The 21,474-nt window shown below is 43.0% G+C and overlaps 1 protein-coding gene across 2 annotated transcripts in view; it reads left to right on the plus strand.

Annotated features, from left to right (window-relative positions):
• Window positions 1-8,542: 8,542 nt before the first annotated feature.
• ZCCHC10 (zinc finger CCHC-type containing 10) overlaps window positions 8,543-21,474 on the plus strand; it is a 39,843-nt gene continuing 26,911 nt past the window's right edge. The window contains exon 1 of one of the 2 annotated variants that reach the window (XM_037003557.2): window positions 8,543-8,673. In XM_037003557.2, coding sequence (XP_036859452.1) covers window positions 8,633-8,673 — 41 coding nt within the window. In that variant the 5' untranslated portion in view covers window positions 8,543-8,632. The remainder of the gene's footprint in view (window positions 8,674-21,474) is intronic. The other variant, XM_037003558.2, reaches the window with a different exon arrangement.

Genomic DNA, 21,474 nt, shown 5'->3' on the forward strand with positions numbered 1-21,474 from the left:
TAGTACGTATATGAAATGGAATATTAACCATGAAAAAAGTAATGAAATTCTGCTACATGCTACAAGAGTGAATCTTTAAACATTGTTGTCTTGCCTAAGGGTGTCAGCCCCAGGAAAGTTCACTATGGATTCAGTAAGACTAAGATATGATAATGGAAGTTCTTGGGGTAAAAGGGTTTATACCCAGCTTTATTCTTCCAATGGTAGAGCACTAGAATCACGTCTGCATCCAGCAGTCTGCAGCCCCATGATCCACCTCCATCTCTGCCTCCACCCAGAGCACTGGGCAGAGCTCTTTATATAGTGACTGTCAGTACTAGCTTATTGCCTACAGGTGTGGAAGCAGTAGCCTAGCCAGGCCTCTCCACTTTTCTTCTCCTTTGTTCATATTTGTCCCTCTTGTTCAGAGGATGAAATTGGCATACTGACTCTATCATACAGATAATTGGCATAATGGCCCATTAGTAGATAATTACATTATCAAGTAGTTTAGGGACAGGTGAGGATCCTGGCCACAGGAACTTCCATTTTCCCCATAATTATGCTAAGTGAAATAAGAGAGACACAAAAGGACAGATATAGGGAAACTATATACACTCAACCTGCCACCATGAGAATAAAGCTTGGTATAAACCCTCTTACCCACAATGTCCTATTGTTGTTATTTGGTCTCACCGAACCCAGAGTGAACTTGCCCTGGAGCAATCTCCTCAGGTGCAACAGTATGATTCCACATTTGAGTTACCTAGAATAAGCAAATTCATAGAACATAGAATAAAGGTTACCATGGGTGGGTGTGGGTGAAATCTGGAATTATTTTTTAATGGTACAGAGCTTCTGTTTGGGATGATGAAAAAGTTCTGGCAGTGGATAATGGTGATGTTTGCACAATATTGTGAATATAGTTAATGCCACATAATTTTATGCTTGAAAATGGTTAAACTATAAATTTTAGGTTATATATTAACATAATTTTTAAAATTATTCTTTGACAACCTGGGGAAAAATATTCTTAATATGTATGACATCAAAGAGGTAATAGTCTTCATATATATAGTCATCATAAGTCAATCAGAAAAAAATGGACCAAAGATTAGAAGACAAAGTTCACTAAAAAATAAATACAAATGGCAAATAAACACAGAATGTTCAACTCCACTTGAATAATTAAAACAATAATGCTAACTAACACAACAATGAAATTCCACTTTTTCATACCATTGGAAAAAATGAAAAATTGCATTTCCTAGTATTGGCAAATGTATAAAGGTAATTATGATCTGATTTGGTCCTTGTCTTGCCGATAGGGTTTAGCCCCCGACAAATTCGCTATGGATTCAGTGTGACTAAAGAAATGACAGTAGAATGTTTTTTGGGGGTGAAAGGGTTTATTACCCGGCTTGTTCTCCCAGCGGTAGATCAAGCACTAGCATCTCTGCCTCCGCCCAGAGCACTGGGCCAAGCTCTCTATATAGCGCAATAATAGCTTATTGCCTACCGGTGTGGAAGCAGTAGCCTAGCCACAGGCCAGTTGCATCATCAGGTGGTTTAAGTTCAGTGAGGATCCTGGTCATAGGAGCCCCAACTTCCCCCCAGTCCTCCTAGAGAGCATTTTGGGAAAAATGTACAAAGTCTGTGACAATAGTCCTACTTCAAGGAATGTATCCTTAAAAAATGATGGGCAAGTATGGGGTATTCAAGAGGGAGTATAGTAGACTATTTAATAAAGGCTCTGCAGCACTGCAACCCTGGGCTTGAATACCATGTTCCACCATGAATTACCTGAGTGGCTTTAGGCAAGTGGCTTAATAATCTATAACCCTTAGTTTCCTTGCTTGAAAATGGGGAAAATAATAGGACCTACCTCATAGAATTGAAGAGACCATTAAATAAGACAGTTACTGTGAACAGTATATTGCCTGACACACTGCAATTGCTCAAGAAATATTAGAGATGGTTGTTATTGTTGTTATTCTAACAGAGTATTGCATGAGATTTTTCCCTGTTGTTCCAGAATTGCTGATTAGGACCCCCAGGTGAGAACAAAATGTGCTGACTAACCCACATCCTTAAGAAAATTACCAGTAATTGGAGCCAGAGCTTCCCCAAGAGCGTAGACAGAAACAGCTCAGATGTTTCCAGCCTCCTCCTCACTGCCAAGACCCCAACCCTTCAATCTGTGGAGGAGAAGTAGGAAGGAGTGAAAGGGAGATGGTGATTTGCTTTGTGAGGAGTGCAGAACTACTTAATCATGGAAAAGCATTTCCTCTTCCCAGTATGAGAGGGGTGGAAGGTGCTGTCTCTCTGGGGAAGACAAATGAGAAGGGAGGTTCTTATAAAGACCAGAGAGAGGTGCCTACAAAAAGGGGAGACGCCCATTGTCTTGCCAATGGGTTTCAGCCCCGGACAAGTGTGCTATGGATTCAATGTGACAAAGAAATTGACAGCAAAACGTTCTTGGGGTGAAAGGGTTATATTCAACTTTATTTCCAGGTAGCAGGTCAGTCACTAAAATCATGTTCACTCAGAGCGAGCCTGCATGCAGCAAGCTGGTTTCTGCCTCTGGGCCCCTCTGTCTACACAGCCTTCCCACACAGTCATCCCGCACAGCTGTCCTCTGGGCCTCTCTGCGCAGTCGTCCCACACAGTTGTCCCACACAGCCGTTCTCAGGGCCTCTGTCCTTGGCGCTGCCACCACTCCAGCCTCTGCTCTGCTCTCCTACAGCCTTGCAGCCCTGCCGCCCTGCCACCGTGTCACACCCAGAGCACTGGGCAGACCTCTTTAATTATAGAGTCAACAGCCATGTATTGCCCACAGATGTGCAGTGAGCTAGTCAACCACGGCCAGGTGAGAATCCTGGCCACAGGAACTCAGTTTATCCACACCCATTCTATGCCTTAGTTGGCTGTCTGCTGAGGCAGTATGCCAATTTCATCCTCTGAACAAAAGAGGGACAAATATGAACACAGGAGAAGAAAAGTGGAGAGGGCTGGCTAGAAGGGACCAAGAGAAGAAAGTATTCCTGCTGGCAGCTGCATCTGGGGAGGTCTTTCCCTGTGCACTAGGATGGAACCTCAACCTGGATGGGGGAGGATTCTTGACCGATCAAGAGAGAATTCATGAACAGGTCAGACATGTGTAGGTAAGGAAGAAATTCATTAAAGCAAGAGTACTAGTAAATGGCAGCAGCCATGCCAGCAGTAGAGAGCAGGGACGGGCAGAAGAGGAAAGGAAAGTTCATGGAACTCCTCCTCTGCATAGGGCAAATTCCTTGCCAACTCCTGTCATCCAGTGTCCACCTGAATCTGCACAGCGTGGGAACTAAGCCCCTACCACCCCAGGATTTGGGGGAGCCGCAGAGCACTGGATTAAGTGAGATTATGTTCTGAGAACTTGCCAAAGGCAACGAAGGCAATTTAGGCAGGTTACTAAAGAGCACGACTGCACAGCTACAGTCTTGTCTGGGTCACCCGGGTAATGGGAACTTGCAAGCTCAAATCAGAGATCTCAGCAGCACTTGCCTGCTTGTCCGAAGTAGGACAGAGAGGAAGACGTGTGCTTAAGTCTAGAAAAATGAATGAAATAGCAAAGTAACAAAGACACTTACCACTGGAAGAGCTCAGAGACAAAATGCAGTAAGTTGAGCAATGAGAAGGATTTATTTAAGGCAAAGTACACCCTCGAAGAAAGAGGAGTGCAGAGAGGAGGCACAATTAAAGGCTTAGGACTCCTGTGCTATGGATTTCAAGAATAGGGCAAAGGGCCAGGTGGTCATAGGCTTGACATGTGGTCTCATGATGTCTATCTCTGGTGAGAGACATGTCATCATCCTTAGTCCTCTAGGTATTATGTAAAAGAAATAACACAAGGAGTTTATTGATCCTGTTCTTCTCCAAGATAGTGGTTACCCTCAAGCAATGGAAACATACCATCTAGGACTGCTTGTCCTGCCTTAAGATAGGGTTCAGTTGTTGGATAATTACCATAAAATATTCTAGGAATCTTACCTCCTAACTCCCTGGTTTTTAAAATGGAATCTTAATCTTAAGATGGAAACCCTCCTGTTCTTACTATGCTATTTATATCTCTGCATTTTTCATCATAGGCAGGAAAAACTAATCCTGATTCTTGTCCCATGTCCCTGTTCTACCTCAGTCTCTTGTGACAAGGAAATCTATCTTCCCCTAATCCACTGCGCACTGGAATAGGTGGCTGAACTTGGACTATCTTACCAAACCTTACCCAAAAAAACTGCTGGCTAGGAGAAGGGACTCCTGCAGTAAGAGGCAGCAGTTGGGAAGGGAGTGGTCAAACCAGAGCTGGAATATCCCTCACTAGGGAACTGTGGAGTGGGAGGCCCTGTGTAAGCCTTCGAGGACCCCTATACTGGACACTTGACACACACAGGCCCAGCAGCATAGGCTAGAGAAGCAGGGACAGCTAACAAAGAGAGCATTACAGACACACTCAGACAAGTATGAAACCTTTTGAGTTTTCTATTATTTCTAGCTGAAAGTATTTTAATATACTTTCTCTGTAGACCAAATTTCTCTCTCTTCATGTGCTGGCTGCTCCTCAGCTCAGAATGTACCTGCTTCAAGCCCAGCCCTATACAGAGATGAAAACTGAAGGCCTTCAATTCTAATATAAAATTCCCACGTAAGAGACCCTAATTGGTCAAGCTTGGATGAGTCGAGCTGACTCAGTCAAGTACAGCTGAGCATAGTCACAACTCCCAGTCTCTCCATGAGCTAGAAAGGTGCCCCAACAAATGGTGGTGTTGTGCCCTAGAACACAGGAGAGCTGAGGAATCTAGGTGGGCTTGGGTGGCTGAAATAAACATGCATATTGGGGGTATTTACTATACTCGCTTTTCAGAGAGTTTCACAGGGTGATGTGCAGGGACCGTGAGTTTTGGAAGCAGCAGAGGGAACTTAGTCTGAGAGGAAGTAAGGAAGGTCATTGATTGCCAGAGAGAGAGAGGTCATGTCATCTACAATGTGACCACCTTCCACTGCAGCCCCAAAATCCTCAATAAAATCACAAGATGCTTGGTGTGATGGGATTTCTGGTGGGTACAAGGGGGACACAACTTCAAATTGAGGCAGGATGTGGGGCAGGGACCGAGACAGAGAATCCTAAAGGATTGAACCACTCAAAGTGTAATCTTTGAATTACCCCAGACTGGCTATTTGAACCAAGTTAACCCAATTCCATAAGTGCCCTGAAGCCCCTAGTTACATTTGGGTTGCAATTTCGATGACAAAAAGAAAAAAAAGGAAACCACAAAGATTTCACCAACAGCTGCCTGATGAAATAACCTGTGATTTAATCCAACCAAGTACAGGGTAAAATCCTGATCCTTCACAGGATGGGTTTTCTGTGCTATTTCCCTATCTGCAGTTGGGCTGGTGAAGTGGAAACCTAAGGAGTTTCAAAGCTCTTAAATGTTCCTTAGACTCTGAGACTTCCACTTTATATACGGTCTTTGTGCACCAGCTGGTACAAGGAGTCGGATTTCCCTGGAACCTTATTACAATGGGCTGTTTTCTCACCATAGGGATTTATATATATACCTTGAGGTCTTAAAGTTCTTACGTGGTGGGAACAGGGATTTCTGTGACCTCTAGCCTACATTAAGTCAAATTTGGCTTTGAAGTAGCATAGGAGAGTGGCAAGTACCTTGAAAAGAAAATGTCAAAAACAGAATGAGTAACTTGAAATATTACTAAAGGCTCTTAAAAATTGCTGTTTCAATTTTATTGGAACGTTAAACGGTTGGAAAGAGGGAGGAGGAATTTTTCTGAAGGAACATGGGATATCATTGAGACTCCTTGGACTATTAGGTCTACAAAAAGGATTCATGGTAATTTACCAGTATCATTATTACAGTGCCATTATTTAATTTTGAACAAAGGTTTGTGTCTTCTTCTGCATTAAGGAAAGTTCTCACATTTAGCTCCATTGGAATTAAATTGTGGCAGCTCCCCCACTGTGGAGCCATTTTCTTGACCTGTGCAGTACCCCTGCTCTTCACACTCCGACAACAGGAGTAGGTATGACCCAGGCTGACTCATTTACATCTCTGCCTCCCACTGATCCACAAAGACTGAACCATAGATAGGCAGATGAGCACATGGTGCTTTTCCTAGAGGTTCATCTCTTGCAGCTGGAGGGGAACTTCCTCTCTCTTTTCTCTGTCTTAACTTTACCTAAGCCCTGTGTTCCTGGAAAAATTGAAATGGTTAAGAAATGCTGTCCACCCTTTATGTTCTGGCTTACTGTAAAAAAATCACCTTTCCTCATGTGACTTAGATAAGACTCACAGATGACCTCCTTGTTTACTTATGATAAGGCTAGACACAGACTCTCCAAATTCCCATTCACTGTCTTATAAGTGATAATGTGAACTGTCTGTCCCCCTGAAACTAGCTAGACACGAACATTTCCTGTTCAGCTGACAGACTAAGACCCCCAATTACAGAAACAATTCCAGCTTAGAAGGCCACTTAGAAGCCATCTATCTATTCCCTATAAAAATCTCCAGACAAAACTCTCCTGCCAAGACACTGTGATCTCAGATCTGGGGTGCTCTCCCTATTACAACAGCCTAAGTAAGCTCAGTTTGCTTATTTATTTGGTTTTTATCTTTGACAGGTTATGGAATTGTAAGGATGTGTCCCCAAGTTCCAGTGGTCATATTCCCAGACACACAGGGAGGCTGGAAGGAATGAGGTCTCTACTCAGAGGAAAGTAGAGACTAGCTGATCTTGGCAAAAGGCATTACATCCCTGGTTCTGGGCCTACATTTCTAGAGCTGACCTGCTGTGCACCTACTAGTATCCATCCCTTAAATGCCCTTTTTTATAAGGGTTACTTTGTTTTTGGTTTCTGTCACTTGCAATCTGAGTAGCCTAATAAATGCACCACATTTAAAACTCACCTTGCAAGTGCAGTAAGTATCTTCATTAAAGATGCTGGGGATTACATAGATCAATGAAACAGAATAGAGAGCCAAGATATAAACCCACACATATACAATAAAGGAGCCATGAATATACAATGGGGAAATGACAGCCTCTACAACAGCTGGTGTTGGCAAAACTGGATAGCTACATGCAAGAGAATGAAACTGGATTATTGTCTAATTCCATACACACAAGTAAACTCAAAATGGATCAAAGACCTGAATGCAAGTCATGAAACCATAAAACTCTTAGAAGAAAATATAGGCAAAAATCTCCTGAATATAAACATGAGCAACTTTTTTCCTGAACACATTTCCTCAGGCAAGGGAAACAAAAGCAAAAATGAACATATGGGACTACATCAAACTAAAAGCTTCTGTACGGCAAAGGACACCATCAACAGAACAAAAAGGCATCCTAGAGTATGGGAGAATATATTTGTAAATGACATATCCGGCAAGGGTTAACATCCAAAATATATAAAGAACTCACATGTCTCAACACCAAAAAGCAAATAACACGGTTAAAAAATGGGTGGAGGATCTGAACAGACACTTCTCCAGTGAAGAAATTCAGATGGCCAACAGACACATGAAAAGATGCTCCACATTGCTAATCATCAGGAAAATGCAAATTAAAACCACAATGAGATATCACCTCACACCATTTAGGATAGCCAACATCCAAAAGACAAGAAACAACAAATGCTGGCGAGAATGTGAAGAAAGGGGAACCCACCTACACTGTTGATGGGAATGTAAATTAGTTCAATCATTGTGGAAAGCAATCTGGAGGTTCCTCAAAAAACCACAAATAGAAATACCATTTGACCCAGGAATTCTACTCCTACGAATTTACCCTAAGAATGCAAGATCCCAGTTTCAAAAAGACAGATGCACCCCTATATTTATCACAGCACAGCACTATTTACAATAGCCAAGAAATGGAAGCAACCTAAGTGTCCATCAGTAGATGAACGGATAAAGAAGATATGGTACACATACACAATGAAATATTATTCAGCCATAAGAGGAAAGACTGATTCTGAATTCCAGGCAAAGTGTATGTATTTCAAAAAGCTATTATATATTTCAAAGAATGTGGATTTAAGAGAATAAAATCTCCATGATCTGACACTAAATTTAAAAAAATATACTAAAATAATATTTGTATAATCTTTTTTTAGTGGCAAAACAGCTTTTCTATATAGTCTTGGTTTTTGTAACATCCCTATGAAATGTATAAATAGAAATAACATATTTGCACTTGACGTTTGCTAAAGTCAGTCTTTCAATAAATGGTGACAATCTTGTTCAACTCACTCCTTTTTAAATTTTGCTCTTTCAGACTTGTTTCCTGAACACTGCAGTTTTATTTTATTATGAAGTTCTTCATTTCCTCATTCAAGAATGTTCTTTCCTGCCTTTCCGTGCAGTATGCGTGTACCCATGGTACAAAACCCTGCTCACACCGGAACACGGCCTCACTCGCCTTCCTCAGGCTTAGAGACCCACACCAGCTACGCAACACCTCAGACCCCACCCACTGCTTGCCTCCGCGGGGCAGGCTGGCTCCGCCCACTCATGCAGCGCGGGCGTTCGGAGTCCCCGCCCCTCCGAGGAATTTCCCAAAGCCCAGCACTGCAGAAATTAGCTGCGCTAAGATGGCGACTCCCATGCATCGGCTCATAGCCCGGAGACAGGCGTAAGTGAAGGGCCGGAGGGGCGGCGGGGCGGCTGGGCGGCGGGGCGGGCTGGGGGCGGGGAAAAGCGCGTCAGCCGGTGGGTGAGCGGGCGCGGGGATGCGCGGTGTGGACAAGCAGGGTGGCTGTTTTTCTCATGCGTTGCCTGCTCCCTAGGGGCTCGGCCCGGGCCATACGTTTGGTGCTCCTGGGTTAGTTTCGAGGAAGACAGCTGCGTAAAGTCAGCGGGGCGTGGCTTAGGGGGATCCGAAGAGGGTCTCGCGTTTGGTTCCCGCCAAAGGGAATCCCAGTAGTTGGTCACTCAGGTTGATACCGTTTGTCCGCCCAGCCTCCCATCGCACGCGTATCCTGGGGAAGCTTGAACCCCTGAGCCGGCACCCCCAACTCGCTGAAGTAAATCTTTAGCCACCTGTGCAGCCCGCAGCCCAGCTGGCTTTCCCTGCCGCCTTCCCATCACCTTCTCTAGGAACAGTCTCGACGGTAACGCCGACGTTTCTCCCAAGCCATCTTTTCACTTTGTGCTCATGCTGTTAAGTCAGTATTAATTTATTCATTACCTACCCCTCTGTGCCGGAATTTGATTATAAAGAAAAAGAAATGTTCAAAACAATCCCTGATTTCAGGGAGCTTACATTGCAGTGGTGGAAAGAGTCGATAATCTAAACATTTTAAGTAATAAATCGGCGATAAGAGGTTTGAAGGAAATGAGATGATGGAAAGAAAGGCCCAGATGATGTTAGTTGGACAGGAAAGGCATCTCTGAAGAGGTGGCATTTCAACAGCCGTTGAAAGTGTTCCGGTGTTGAGAATATTTGGAGAAAGAGCATGCAGGCAGCGGCATAACTGTGTTGCGACAGTGAAGAATTTACTTTTTAAGAACTGAGAGATGGCTGTTGTGGCCAATGAGGGAGAGAGAGCGAGCGGCACAAGAGGTTTGTTGTGCAGAGATGATGCAAGGAGTTTTCCTAGATGCCCAGTTCTCCTAAAGCCTTTTTCTCCTACCAGCCTGCACACCCAAACATCTGCCGCTTTTTCATTCCTTCAGCATTTCATGACATCACCATTTGCCTATCTGTAATGTATCACTCACAGTCAGCTCTTGTATATGTTATTTCTTTTTATATATATTTTTAATTCTAAAATACAGGTTCCTTTTTTTCTTCTGTACATGACACTCTGCCTCTCATGCCGATGAGAAGAGTTCCTTGAGCATATGGATAAAGACAGGAGTCAGTGGAGGAAGTCGGTGGAGGGAGGATTGGAGGCAGTTCTGAGATCAGTAGAGTGATGATACTACTCAGCAGGTGTGCTAAATGATGTTACCAGGTCCATTTCCTCTCAGGTTTGCCCTTTTGGGTGTTGGTTTCTCGCTCAGGGTTCACTGCTCCCAAGATGGCTACAGTATTAGGGTCCTTTATATCCTCTCAGCTGCAAGTTGATGGCACCTCATTGGTCTAGACTGGGTTACATACCCAACTCTGAACCATGTTTATAGTATTGTGAGGCTCTGATTGCCTTAGATCTCGTTCTTAAATGGATCTTCATAGATCAATGATAAACTGGGTGGGTAGGTCAGAGGAGGTAATGAATGCTAGATTGGCAAAACCAACCAATTTGTAAATTGTAATTACATCTACTTATGTAAGTAGACTGTAGATTTTTGACACTCTGAGGTCATTTATTCTATTAAACCCTCCACTGGATTCCATTACTGTCTCAGTATCTAGGGTAATCATCTAATTTAGGCCTGAAGACCTCCAATAAGGATATACTTACCTCCTGACGTAGGGTTTTTATATTTTTGAAATCTACCAAGAAGTTTATGTTGAGCTGAAAGAAAAAGAATATGAAACTAAACCCAGCTTCCTTCTAACTTCCCAGCCTTTGATCTAAACTGTGATTTCAGTTAAACTTCTTAAGTGTTTTCTACTTGAATTGCCATCAACTCAAGCTTCCCCTCTCTTTTACTTGTATTGGTTTTCTGGACTTAAACTTTTATCCTTGTTAAATTCCATCATGTTAGAGTCAACAGAGTTCCAGCCTATCCAGACGTTTTTGGATCCTGATTCAGCTTTGTGTCGGTTGCAGGTCTGATAAAAATGCACATCTGTGTCCTCATCCAGGTCATTTATAAAAATGTTGAACAAGACCAAACTGAGGACCAAACCCCACAGGCCATCACAAGGATACTGTGAGAGACTTTCCAAGATGCCTTATTGAAATACAAATACCGAAAAGGCAATAAGGGTGTTAGTGTGAGGTGATTTGGTACCTAGTGATCATAGCTTTTCTTTCTGAGTGGATTTAATAAATCCAGCCAAAATTTGCCTGGAATGGATTATCAAATTCACTGGTCTAGTTTGTGAATCTACCATTCTCCCCTCTCTTTGAAAATCAAAACAGCATTTGCCTACTTCCAGTCTTTGAGCACCACTCCTGTTTGCCAAAGGTCCTCAGATGACCAGCAGCAGTACAGCAGTCTCACCTAGAAAATCTCTAGTGTGTTGGGGAGCAATCACCTGGGCTTTCTGACTTAAACATACTCAGATCAGATCAGAGGGCTCTGTTACCCACTCTTTAACGACCTTGGGCTTCAGTTCTTCTCCTTATTCCGCATATAATTGTTTTGAGTTAAGACTAAAGTGAAATAAAAACCATCCTGCTGTTCCCTTAGCCTGTAACATGACAGCATAGGTGGCCTATTTGCCTTGCAGCCAGAAAGTGAGCCTATCCCTTTTTTTATTCTTTGTGCAGTAACTATAAATGAAACACAAAGCAATTTTTGATGTACTTGATATTTTTCACTAATGTCAGCTTATTTGGCTAGGAGACTGAGATATTTCTCATAAAAGCCTTTACCACTCTTCTGTACTTAGTTCTATGTGTTCCTTTGAAAAATATCTGTTAGAATTTGTTTTATGATTTTACATGCAATCTATGTTCCTTATTAAAAGGTTAAAAAATACAGATAAGGAAAAAAGTATAATTCTACCTCAAAGATAATCATTGTTTACGTTTTAGTGTACAGCCTCATGGTATGTTCTTCATAGATATATAATAAGTTTTGACCATTTCTTTTGTTGCTGTATAGTTAGTTAGGTTTACTCTTACAAACCATATTGTACTTCCTATATTTAAGCAACTAAATTTTTGTATATATTTATTATTATCTCTGGGTCAGCTGGTATGAACAATTTTTAAAAGTCAAGTTTATTGAGGTTTAATTTACATATAGCAAGATTTATCCTTTTTAATGTACAGTCCGTGCATTCTTACAAATACATATAGTTACGTAACTACCACCAAAATCAAGATACAGAACTCCATCCCTGCAAGTCTGGGAAGAGGAAATCTTGGGGCAAAATACCTCTAAAACCGAAATCAGTCAAAAGGAAAAATAAAGTTTAAAATCTGTTGAATGCTTACAAACTGTAGTCTGGGGCCATCTCTCTCTCCTACTTCAGCAGAAGCAAGCAGAGACCTCCCCCTAACCTTGCAGGTTCTGATAAGCCCTCGGTTGCCCAGGTGATTATCCACTGATATGAAGATGAACTTCTCTCCACCCATGAGGATATGCAAATGCACTATAGTCAGGCCAGATATTCCGGAAATATTACAGTTTTACCGACAATCACCTAAAATATTTCTTCGTGACTGATCCTCCGCCTCTGGCAACCACCGATCTTCTGTCGCTGTAATTTTTACCTTTTCCAGAATGTCATGTGAATAGAACCAGTCTGTAGCCTTTTGAGTCCAACTACTTTCACTTAGATAATGACTTTGAGATCTACCCAGGTTCTTGCATGTATCAATAGCACATATTTTCTTTCTTTTTTTTTGCTGCTAGTACTCCATCGTATGGATGTACCAGTTTGTTTATCCACTTACCAGATGAAGGACATTTTGATTGTTTCCAGTTTGGGGTTATTATGAAGAAAATGTATATTATAGGCCTTTGTGTAAATACCTAAAAGGGGATTACTGGATCACACGGCAAGTTTATATTTAACTTTATTAGAAACTGCCAAACCATTTTCTGAAGTTCATCTTTTTTGCATATTGCTATCCAATTGTTTCAGTACCAGTGGTCGAGAAGATGTTCTTCTCGGAATTTCTTTTGCACCTTTGTCAAAAAACAGCTCTTCGTGTATGTGTGTGGGTTTGTTTTAGATTCCGTTCTGTTTCATTGATATATTTATTTATGTAACCCACTCTGTTGTGGTTAACTGTAGCTTCATATAAGTCTTGAAATAAGGTGGTGTTAGTCATCTAATTTTGCTCTTTTTTCACTGTTGTTTTGACTGTACTAGATTCTTTGTGTTTTCATATGAATCTTAGGATCAATTTTTGTGAAAGAGCCCGCTGAGATTTCATTTGCTATTGCACTGAATCTATAGATCAACTTTTGAAGAATTGACATCTTAACAGTATTGGTTTTCTGACCCATGAATATGTACATCTCTCCATTTTTTTGGTCTGTCTTTAATTTTTCTCACCAATGTTTTATAGTTCATTATAGAGGTTTTGGACATCTTTCATCAGATCTACCCCTAAGTTTTGTAATAGTATTTTGTTAAATTTCAATTTCCAATTGTTTGTTGCTAGTACATAGAAATAAACTGACTTTTTATGTTGCCCTTGTATCCTGCAACCTTGCTAAATTCATTTATTAGTTCTAGTAGCTCTATTTTGGATTCTTAGAGTTTTCTAGGTAGATAATCATTATCTCTTTTGTGTGTGTGTGTTTTTTTTTTTTGGTATATATGTTTTTAAGAATTTTGTTGCATTTTATCAAATGGCCCTTCAGAAAGTTTGTGCAACTTAACAGTTCTTACGAGCAGTTAAGAATGGGTATTTTACCATTTATAGAATGCCATTCTCCATCTTTGCCAACAATAGGCTTGAAAAACAACTTTGCCAATATGACAGACATGTCCTAATGTTTTAGATGTTAAAGGAGATCATTTTGCATAAGAAGTCCGTACCATTAAAAACAGTTCCTTAAGCTTTAGCTTAGGATATAAAAATGGATTATTATTTGAATAGGGTATCTGTGTGAGTAGAAAGAAATGCTAATCTTGTTTATTTTGAAATTATAAGTCTGTCGTACTCAACATTCTATATGGAAGATCAGTGTTTTTAGGGGTGATTAATTAATGTTAAAATGTGTCTATAAAATATGTTAATTGTGGGTGGGATTTAGATATTTGTGAGTGTTCTGTTTATAACAACAAAAAATTAATTTGTGCAGGTGGGTAATGTTTTTAATGGCTGGGATCCCAAGTTACAAATTTCTTAATATTGGGAGAACAACCTGTGAGTTGGAGACTTACTATTTTTTAAACTTTTTTTATTATTATGAAATATAACACATGTACAAAAGAATTCAAACAACATACATATGCCACTTAATAAATAATCATAAAGGGAGCATCCCCTGTAACCACCACCCAGATCAAGTAATTAAAAACTGCCGTTATACCAGAGGCTCCCAAGGCCCTTCAACAATCACAGATTCTTCCCTCCTTCCTCAGAGTAACTGCTATCCTAACATTTATGGTAATTACCTCGTTTGCCTTTGCGCTTTCACCATCTAACTATGTACTAGAATTTAATTTTGCATGTCTTTGAACTTTATGCAGAATCAGACAATTTGGATTCTTTTGAATTTGGCTTCTGATACCTAAACTCCATGTAAGTTAAATTAAGCTATAGTTTGTTCATTTTTATTACTATGAAGTATGCCACTCTATTCTATACCACAACTTCTCCATTCTACTTTCCAATTTTTAGGATATTGCAAATCATGCTGTTAAGAATATTCTTATAGTTCTTCCTTTTCCCTGCTTGAACAGGTCAAATCTAAAGCCATTAGGTGGTGTAGAGCAGGGTAGACACCCATGCAGAGGGGTGACCTGGCATTGGGGTATTAGAGCTGAAGGGGTATAGGGAGGGCATCCACATAGGTGCTTGCACGGTGCATAGGAAGGTCCAGTACAGGGTATCATATCCAAACAGGGTGAGGGGGGTGCCCATACAGGGAGGCAATTTAGCACAAGTTGTCACTCTTGTGAGAATATCTACATGTGCTGGGGAAATTTAATTTGGTATACAGTGTCATAGCCTAAGTAGAAAGAGAAATGTGTTCATGTGAGGGGGACTGGCCTGGCAGTGGGAGTCAGCCCAAGCAGGGTGTGGAGCATGTCCACATGGGGATGAAGGTGACTAGTGAAGGGCAAAGTATCAGATCGTTAGTAAAGAGGGCATTTTTTGGGGGGAAGGGGTAGCAGTGGCAGTAAGTGGGCAATTGGTTACATAAGAAGAACTGACCAGAGAAATAAATCTCTTAAGGATGGTGGGAGCCAGGTTTCTCACTGAAGAAGGAAGTATGGAAAAGGAAAAAATAGAGTAAACCCTGTGAATTTGGATTGGAATTAAATGTATCTATATGAACTCATGGTTTTCAAAATTTATAATTAAATGTAGATATAAATGTATATACTTAATAATAGATAGGACTCTGTGTACGTGTGTGTGTTCTCTAGTTCTGTCCACTCAGAATACCTGGGCAGCAGCATTCCAGTAACAGTGAGCACATGTGTGCCCTGATCTGGACCCTAAATCAGCTCCTGCAAGCTGATTTTAGGCTGGGACCATGAAAGTAGATGAGCCTGGGATTACTTGTTATGCCAGAAAGAAAGGAAATCTTCAAAGAGTGAAGGAGCCACATCAAAAGAACACAGAATCTAGCTTGAAAGAATTCCCACTGACCAAAATGTAGGACAGTTTGAGCATCAAAATTACTCATGGTAATGGATTATAATTCACTGAATAAAATAGAAAAATTAGTTCTTATTGATAGATGAATAAATGAACCAAACATTTAACATGCAAGATATTTATGTACTTTGAAATACCAACCCACAAAGTACTTACTAATGGCTATATTAGTTATTAATTACAGTTATATAACAAATTACCCCAGAATTTAGTGGTTTCTAGCAATTAACATTATCTCACAGTTTCTGAGGGGCAGGAATTCAGGAGTGACTTAGCTGAGTGGTTCTGACTAGATTCTCCCATTTGGCTGTGGTCAGCATGTTGCCAGGGGCTGCAGTCATCTGAAGATTTGACCAGGGGTGGACCATGTGCTCCCATGATGGCTCATTCACAGGGCTATCAAAACCACACTGAAACCACAAAAGACCCCGAATAGCCAAAGCAATCCTGAGAAGGAAGAATAAAGCAGGGGGTATCTCACTTCCCAACTTCAAACTCTACTACAAAGCAACAGTAATCAAGACAATTTGGTACGGGCACAAGAACAGACCCATAGACCAGTGGAACAGAATTGAGAGTCCAGATATTAACCCAAGCACATATAGTCAATTAATATATGATAAAGAAGTCATGGATTGTCGCGTGCCCTGTCCTCGCCGGCAAGAACAGCATGCAACAACAGCAGGATTCTTCTGCAGAAAGCTTTATTCTTCAGCTCTTTGTGAAACAAATGAGTTGGGCAGGACCCAGAGGGGAAGGAGAGGCTTGCTTATATAGTTCTCATGCTCTGACCTGGTTGGTGCGGCTCCATATGCCTTATTAGCATAACCATTTGGTGGGTCTCATTGGTCCTTATGCCAAGGCGCAATTAGCATGTAGTTTAGTGGTGTGGGATGATTTGTCATTAGGAAGTTCGGGGCCTTCCGGCTGCCCTGCATTGGGCGCTATTTTCTGAGCGCGGCTGCCAACATCTCCCCCTTTTTTGTCTAACAGAAGCTCAAGGCGGAACTTGCCAGCAGAGGCGGAGACAGAGGCCTGACCTCCATCATACTTCCTGATGCCCCCTTTTTGGAGAGGGGTTCTGGGCATCTACCCCTATGCAGTCAGGCATGCCTCTCAGAGGGGTCCAAGACCTCTTGCAGTGCTTTGCCTCGCATCCTCTGGCTGGCGTTGGGACCGCTTGGTACAAAGGGTTTGGACCCTTTTTCTCAACCCTCTTGCACCATGAGCTTCTTAAAGAAAGCTGTGATTAAGCATTGAGGTACTCGGGCCTGGTGCAGTGCCACATGGGCTCAGGGTGCAAGAGCTACCTCAAGCTAAAGCCGAGCTTCCTTCTTAAGCATGTTGAGCCACACTTGGGGAGAGGCGCCAACGTCTATCGCCATTAGGGCTTGAGCAAGGATCACCTTGTCCTGCTTATGTTGGTTGCGGAGTCTGCATAACAACCAGAGTAAGAGCATGAGACCTCCAAGCAGGAACACGCCCATCCCAGCCATGCCCGCCCACTCCTTGACGTGGGAGAGAGCTCTGAGGAACCAGGAAGAGAGTCCTTCCGCTACGGAGATATCTAGACGGGTGGAGTTGATGTGGATAATTTCTCGCCGCAGCTCTTCTAGTGTCCCATCGAAGTCTTGGGACCAGTTTCCTGAAAGATACTGGGACAGGTCTCGTGACAGATTAGCTGCCCGTGTAAAATTTTTATATTGAATGCTAGTGATGCAGAGGGCACGATATTTCCGCTCACATCCCAATTGGGCCATTTGCCAGAGCACCTCTATTTGTTCCTCCACGAGATCTATGCGTTGATTGAGGATCATTATTCCTCCTTTCAGTTTGCCATCAAGTGTGGACTGTTGGTCCAGGGCAGAAGCTACTGAGGCTGCAAGGTTATTGAGCTCTGTAGCCGATTTGATGGAGGTGTCTAAAGCTATACCAGCGGCGGTGGCTGCGACCGCGGTCGCGGAGATCAGGAGCACTATGGCGGCTGTAACACCGAAATCGCGCCTTTCTCGAAACAGAGTCATGGTGTTAGGGGCGTCTACGGGAACAGGGACCCAACGGGGGATGCGGACTACCAAAGCATTGGTAAAGTTACGCGCATCCCAACACTGAGACAGAAAGCAGGTTTCATTGGAGCAGGAGTCAAAGCTACTATTGGATAAGATAAACAGAAATGGGGGGTATACGCATACTGGAGAAGGTGGAAAAAGGGAATTAGGTGACTCTGGACCTGATTTTGCTGAACACGTGTAGTTCTCGTTGTTATGGGTCATGATCATGTTCCAGTGTGCGCGCATGTGGTTATTCTCGCACCAAAAGGTGATATTTTTTACACCGATTCCCCCACCCCGGAGGGCGGAAAAGGGGGAGAGGTCGGTACACGAGCCATTGACTCCACACAGCATCCATTTATGGAAGGGGTTCATGCTCAGCTGCTGACGAAACTCGCCTTCGAGCACCTTTACTGGCCACCAAGCCTCATTGGCTGGCCGTCCCTCCATATCTGGGGAGATGGTAAACTCCTGCCTCTCAGTTGCCCACGTTACTACAGTTGACTGACAGTCAGTCCAGGGCCACAGCTCTCCCTCATAGTCGCCCACACAATGGGAGGCATATTTGGGTTGACGAGGCCTGTCGGTGGAATTGTTCCTGGGAGAGTGTACAAATGTGCCATTGATCCAGAGAACCATCTGGTGGATAGTCATGTTCTTATAGGGCGGGCTCCCTTCCTTATTAGGCCCTTCAAATTTAGCTGACATAACGGGGAGGCTACTGGCCTCTAGAATTATGTCACTGAACCATCCGTATTTCCTCCGTTTCAGGGAGATACAGCCAGCTAGATTCTGAGTGGTGAAGCATAATGACCCATTAGTTACGAAGGATCGGTTTTCTCCCAGGGGAGCTACTAGGGTGTCTTTAACTAAGTAGGGCAAGTTCATACTAGCATTGGTAGTGAAAAAGCGCGGAAAAACGGCTGCATTGAAACGGACAGGCATAGGCTTAGGAAAGGCAGACAGGATTCCCCATCTCAATACTCCCTGAGTCGGGGTCTCCAGTGTCAGGAGCAGGGTCAGGAGGTATAGCGAAGTCATCTCCTTTGTTTAGGACTTTCCTCGTTAGGCGCTCCGGGATCCAGAAGGGATTTTCTTCACCCTGGGGGAAAACACACACAGCTCCCCTGGATCTGATTATGATTGGATCTGGGCCCTTCCATTGGTTAGATAACACGTCCTTCCATTTTACTAGTTCTTGTGGGTCTTTTGGCCACTGATTATGGCGATCCGCTGCTGTATGGCCTTGAGCATCCAGATTCAAAAAATTTATAGTGAAAAGTGCTAGGGCTATGGCAGTTTTTGGTGTGGGGGGTATATCTTCAATTCCCCCTTTTTGTTTAAGTAAATAGGATTTGAGCGTGCGGTTCGCGCGTTCCACAATCTCTTGACCCTGTGGGTTGTAGGGAAGGCCAGTGATATGTTTTATCCCCATGTGATGACAAAATTGAGCAAATTTTGTAGAGGTATAGGCTGGGCCATTGTCTGTTTTCAGAATCTGTGGTAACCCCCATGCGCTCCAAGCCTCAAGGCAGTGCTGGATGACATGGGAAGCTTTCTCTCCTGACAATGGGGAGGCAAAGATGACTCCTGAACAAGTATCCACGGATACATGTACATATTTCAGTTTCCCAAAAGACGAAATATGCGTCACATCCATTTGCCAAACTTGTAAAGGCTTAATACCTCTGGGGTTGATCCCAACATGAGGTGTGGGAAGGAAGCTGCAGCAATGTTGGCAGCTAAGGACAATGTTCCTAGCTTTGGCCCTGGTTATGCTAAACCGCTTGCGCAGTGTTTCGGCAGTGACATGAAATTGTGTATGGAATTTTGAAGCTGTGGTGATAGGGTCTAGCAGGGGAAAAGCTATATTTCTGGTTGCGAGGTCTGCCAGGTGGTTGCCTTGGGTCATAGGCCCGGGAAGGCCTGAATGTGCTCTGATATGAGTTATATACAAAGGAGATTGCCTATGAAGTAGTGCTGATTGTATCTGTTTGAACAAAGTGGCTACTGGGATGGACGCTTTGATTAGCCCGGCCACTTCTAGAGATTTGACTGCATTAACTACATAACAGGAGTCAGACACAATATTTAAAGGTTCAGGAAAGATTTGTAGGACCTCTAAGACTATGCGACATTCCATTATTTGTGGAGTGTCAGGCGTGTAGCCTTTTGTCACAACTTTGCCATCATGGACATAGGCACCTGTGCCTGTCTTAGACCCGTCCGTGTAAACTGTTTTTCCATGAGGCAGCGGGGTTAGACTAGTGACCCGAGGAAATACTAGGAGATGATTTTTGGCGAAGTTGATGAGGGGATGTTTAGGGAAATGATTATCAAAGGTTCCTGAGAAACTGTAAGCAAGTATGGCCCAATCATCATTCATAGCACATAATACTTGTATCTGTTCTACGCTGTAAGGGGTTATAATTTTAGCTGGAGCCTCTCCGAAATGTGTCATGGAGGTTTTTACTCCTCTCAAAGCAAGTTTGGCCACGGCTGCCGGATAGTACTCTATTGTCCTAGCCTGAGAGGCTTGGGGATGGATCCAGATCAGTGGGCCGTGCTGCCATAAAACTGCTGTTGGCAGCTCCGGGGTGGGAAGCACACACAACTCAAAGGGTTCATTCGATTGCACTCTATTTAATTGTGCTGTCATCAAAGCCTGTTCTACTTTGCGAATGGCTTGTAATGCCTCAGGTGTGAGGGAGCGCGGTGACGTTAGTTGTGGGTCTCCTTCTAGGGTTTTAAATAGTGGAGTCAATTCAGTGGTGGGTATCTTTAAGTATGGGCGCAACCAATTAATATCTCCTAGGAGTTTTTGGAAGTCATTCAAATTTCGCAATTGATTATGTCTTATCTCAAGCTTTTGGGGGCAAATTACATCTGTGTAAATGGTTGCTCCTAGGAATTTGCTAACACTAGATTTTTGGACCTTCTCGCTTGCTATATTCAGTCTCCAATTTTCTAGGGATCTAGTGAGATCTATATATGCTTCTTCTATTTCCGCTGGTTGTGGGGAGCAAAGAAGGATGTCATCCATGTAATGGATGATCTTTAGCGTGGGATAGGTCTTACGAATTGGGTCTAGCGCTCGCTGAACGTACAGTTGACATATGGTGGGGCTATTTGCCATTCCTTGAGGGAGGACCTTCCACTGAAATCTGGCATCGGGTTGTTCATGGTTAATAGCTGGCAAAGTAAAAGCAAATCTTTCCCTGTCCTTGGAGCTTAGAGGTATAGAAAAGAAACAATCTTTAATATCTATTATGAGCACTTTCCATTCTTTGGGTAAGGCAGAGAGGAGTGGCAGTCCCCGTTGTACGGGTCCAAGCATTCTCATTTGAGCATTTACTGCTCTCAGATCATGAAGCAACCTCCATGATCCTGACTTTTTCCTGATTACAAATATGGGTGTGTTCCATGGGGACACAGAGGGTTCTAGGTGTCCCACTTGGAGCTGCTCTTGCACTAAGCAATGAGCTGCTTCTAATTTTTCAGAGGATAGGGGCCACTGAGGAACCCATACGGCCTCTTCTGTGAGCCAAGGTATGGGCATGGCATCTTCAATGGCCCCTATGAAAAACCCAGGCCGTGACGGTCATTCTTTACTTTGGGCAGGATGGGCTCTATGTGTCCCTGTTGGTGTTTCCCCAGCCCCTTGCCAGGGATGTATCCCATGTCCATCATCATGCCTTGGGCGGGGGTGGAGTATTCATTAATGAGTTTGAGGCCTAAGTCTCTCATGACATCCCTCCCCCATAAATTGACCGGTAGAGGGAGTACATAAGGGGTGACTGTACCTTCTTGTCCTTTAGGGGCTCGCCATTTCAATGGTTTGGCACTAATTGAAGGGCTTGACTCATATTCTAAACCTTGTAATGAATGTGAGGATTGGGTCACAGGCCACTTGGAGGGCCACCAGGTTGCAGAGATAATACTTTTATCTGCTCCAGTGTCTAGGATTCCTCC

Source organism: Manis javanica, chromosome 14 (assembly GCF_040802235.1).
Source record: "Manis javanica isolate MJ-LG chromosome 14, MJ_LKY, whole genome shotgun sequence".
NCBI lineage: Eukaryota > Metazoa > Chordata > Mammalia > Pholidota > Manidae > Manis > Manis javanica.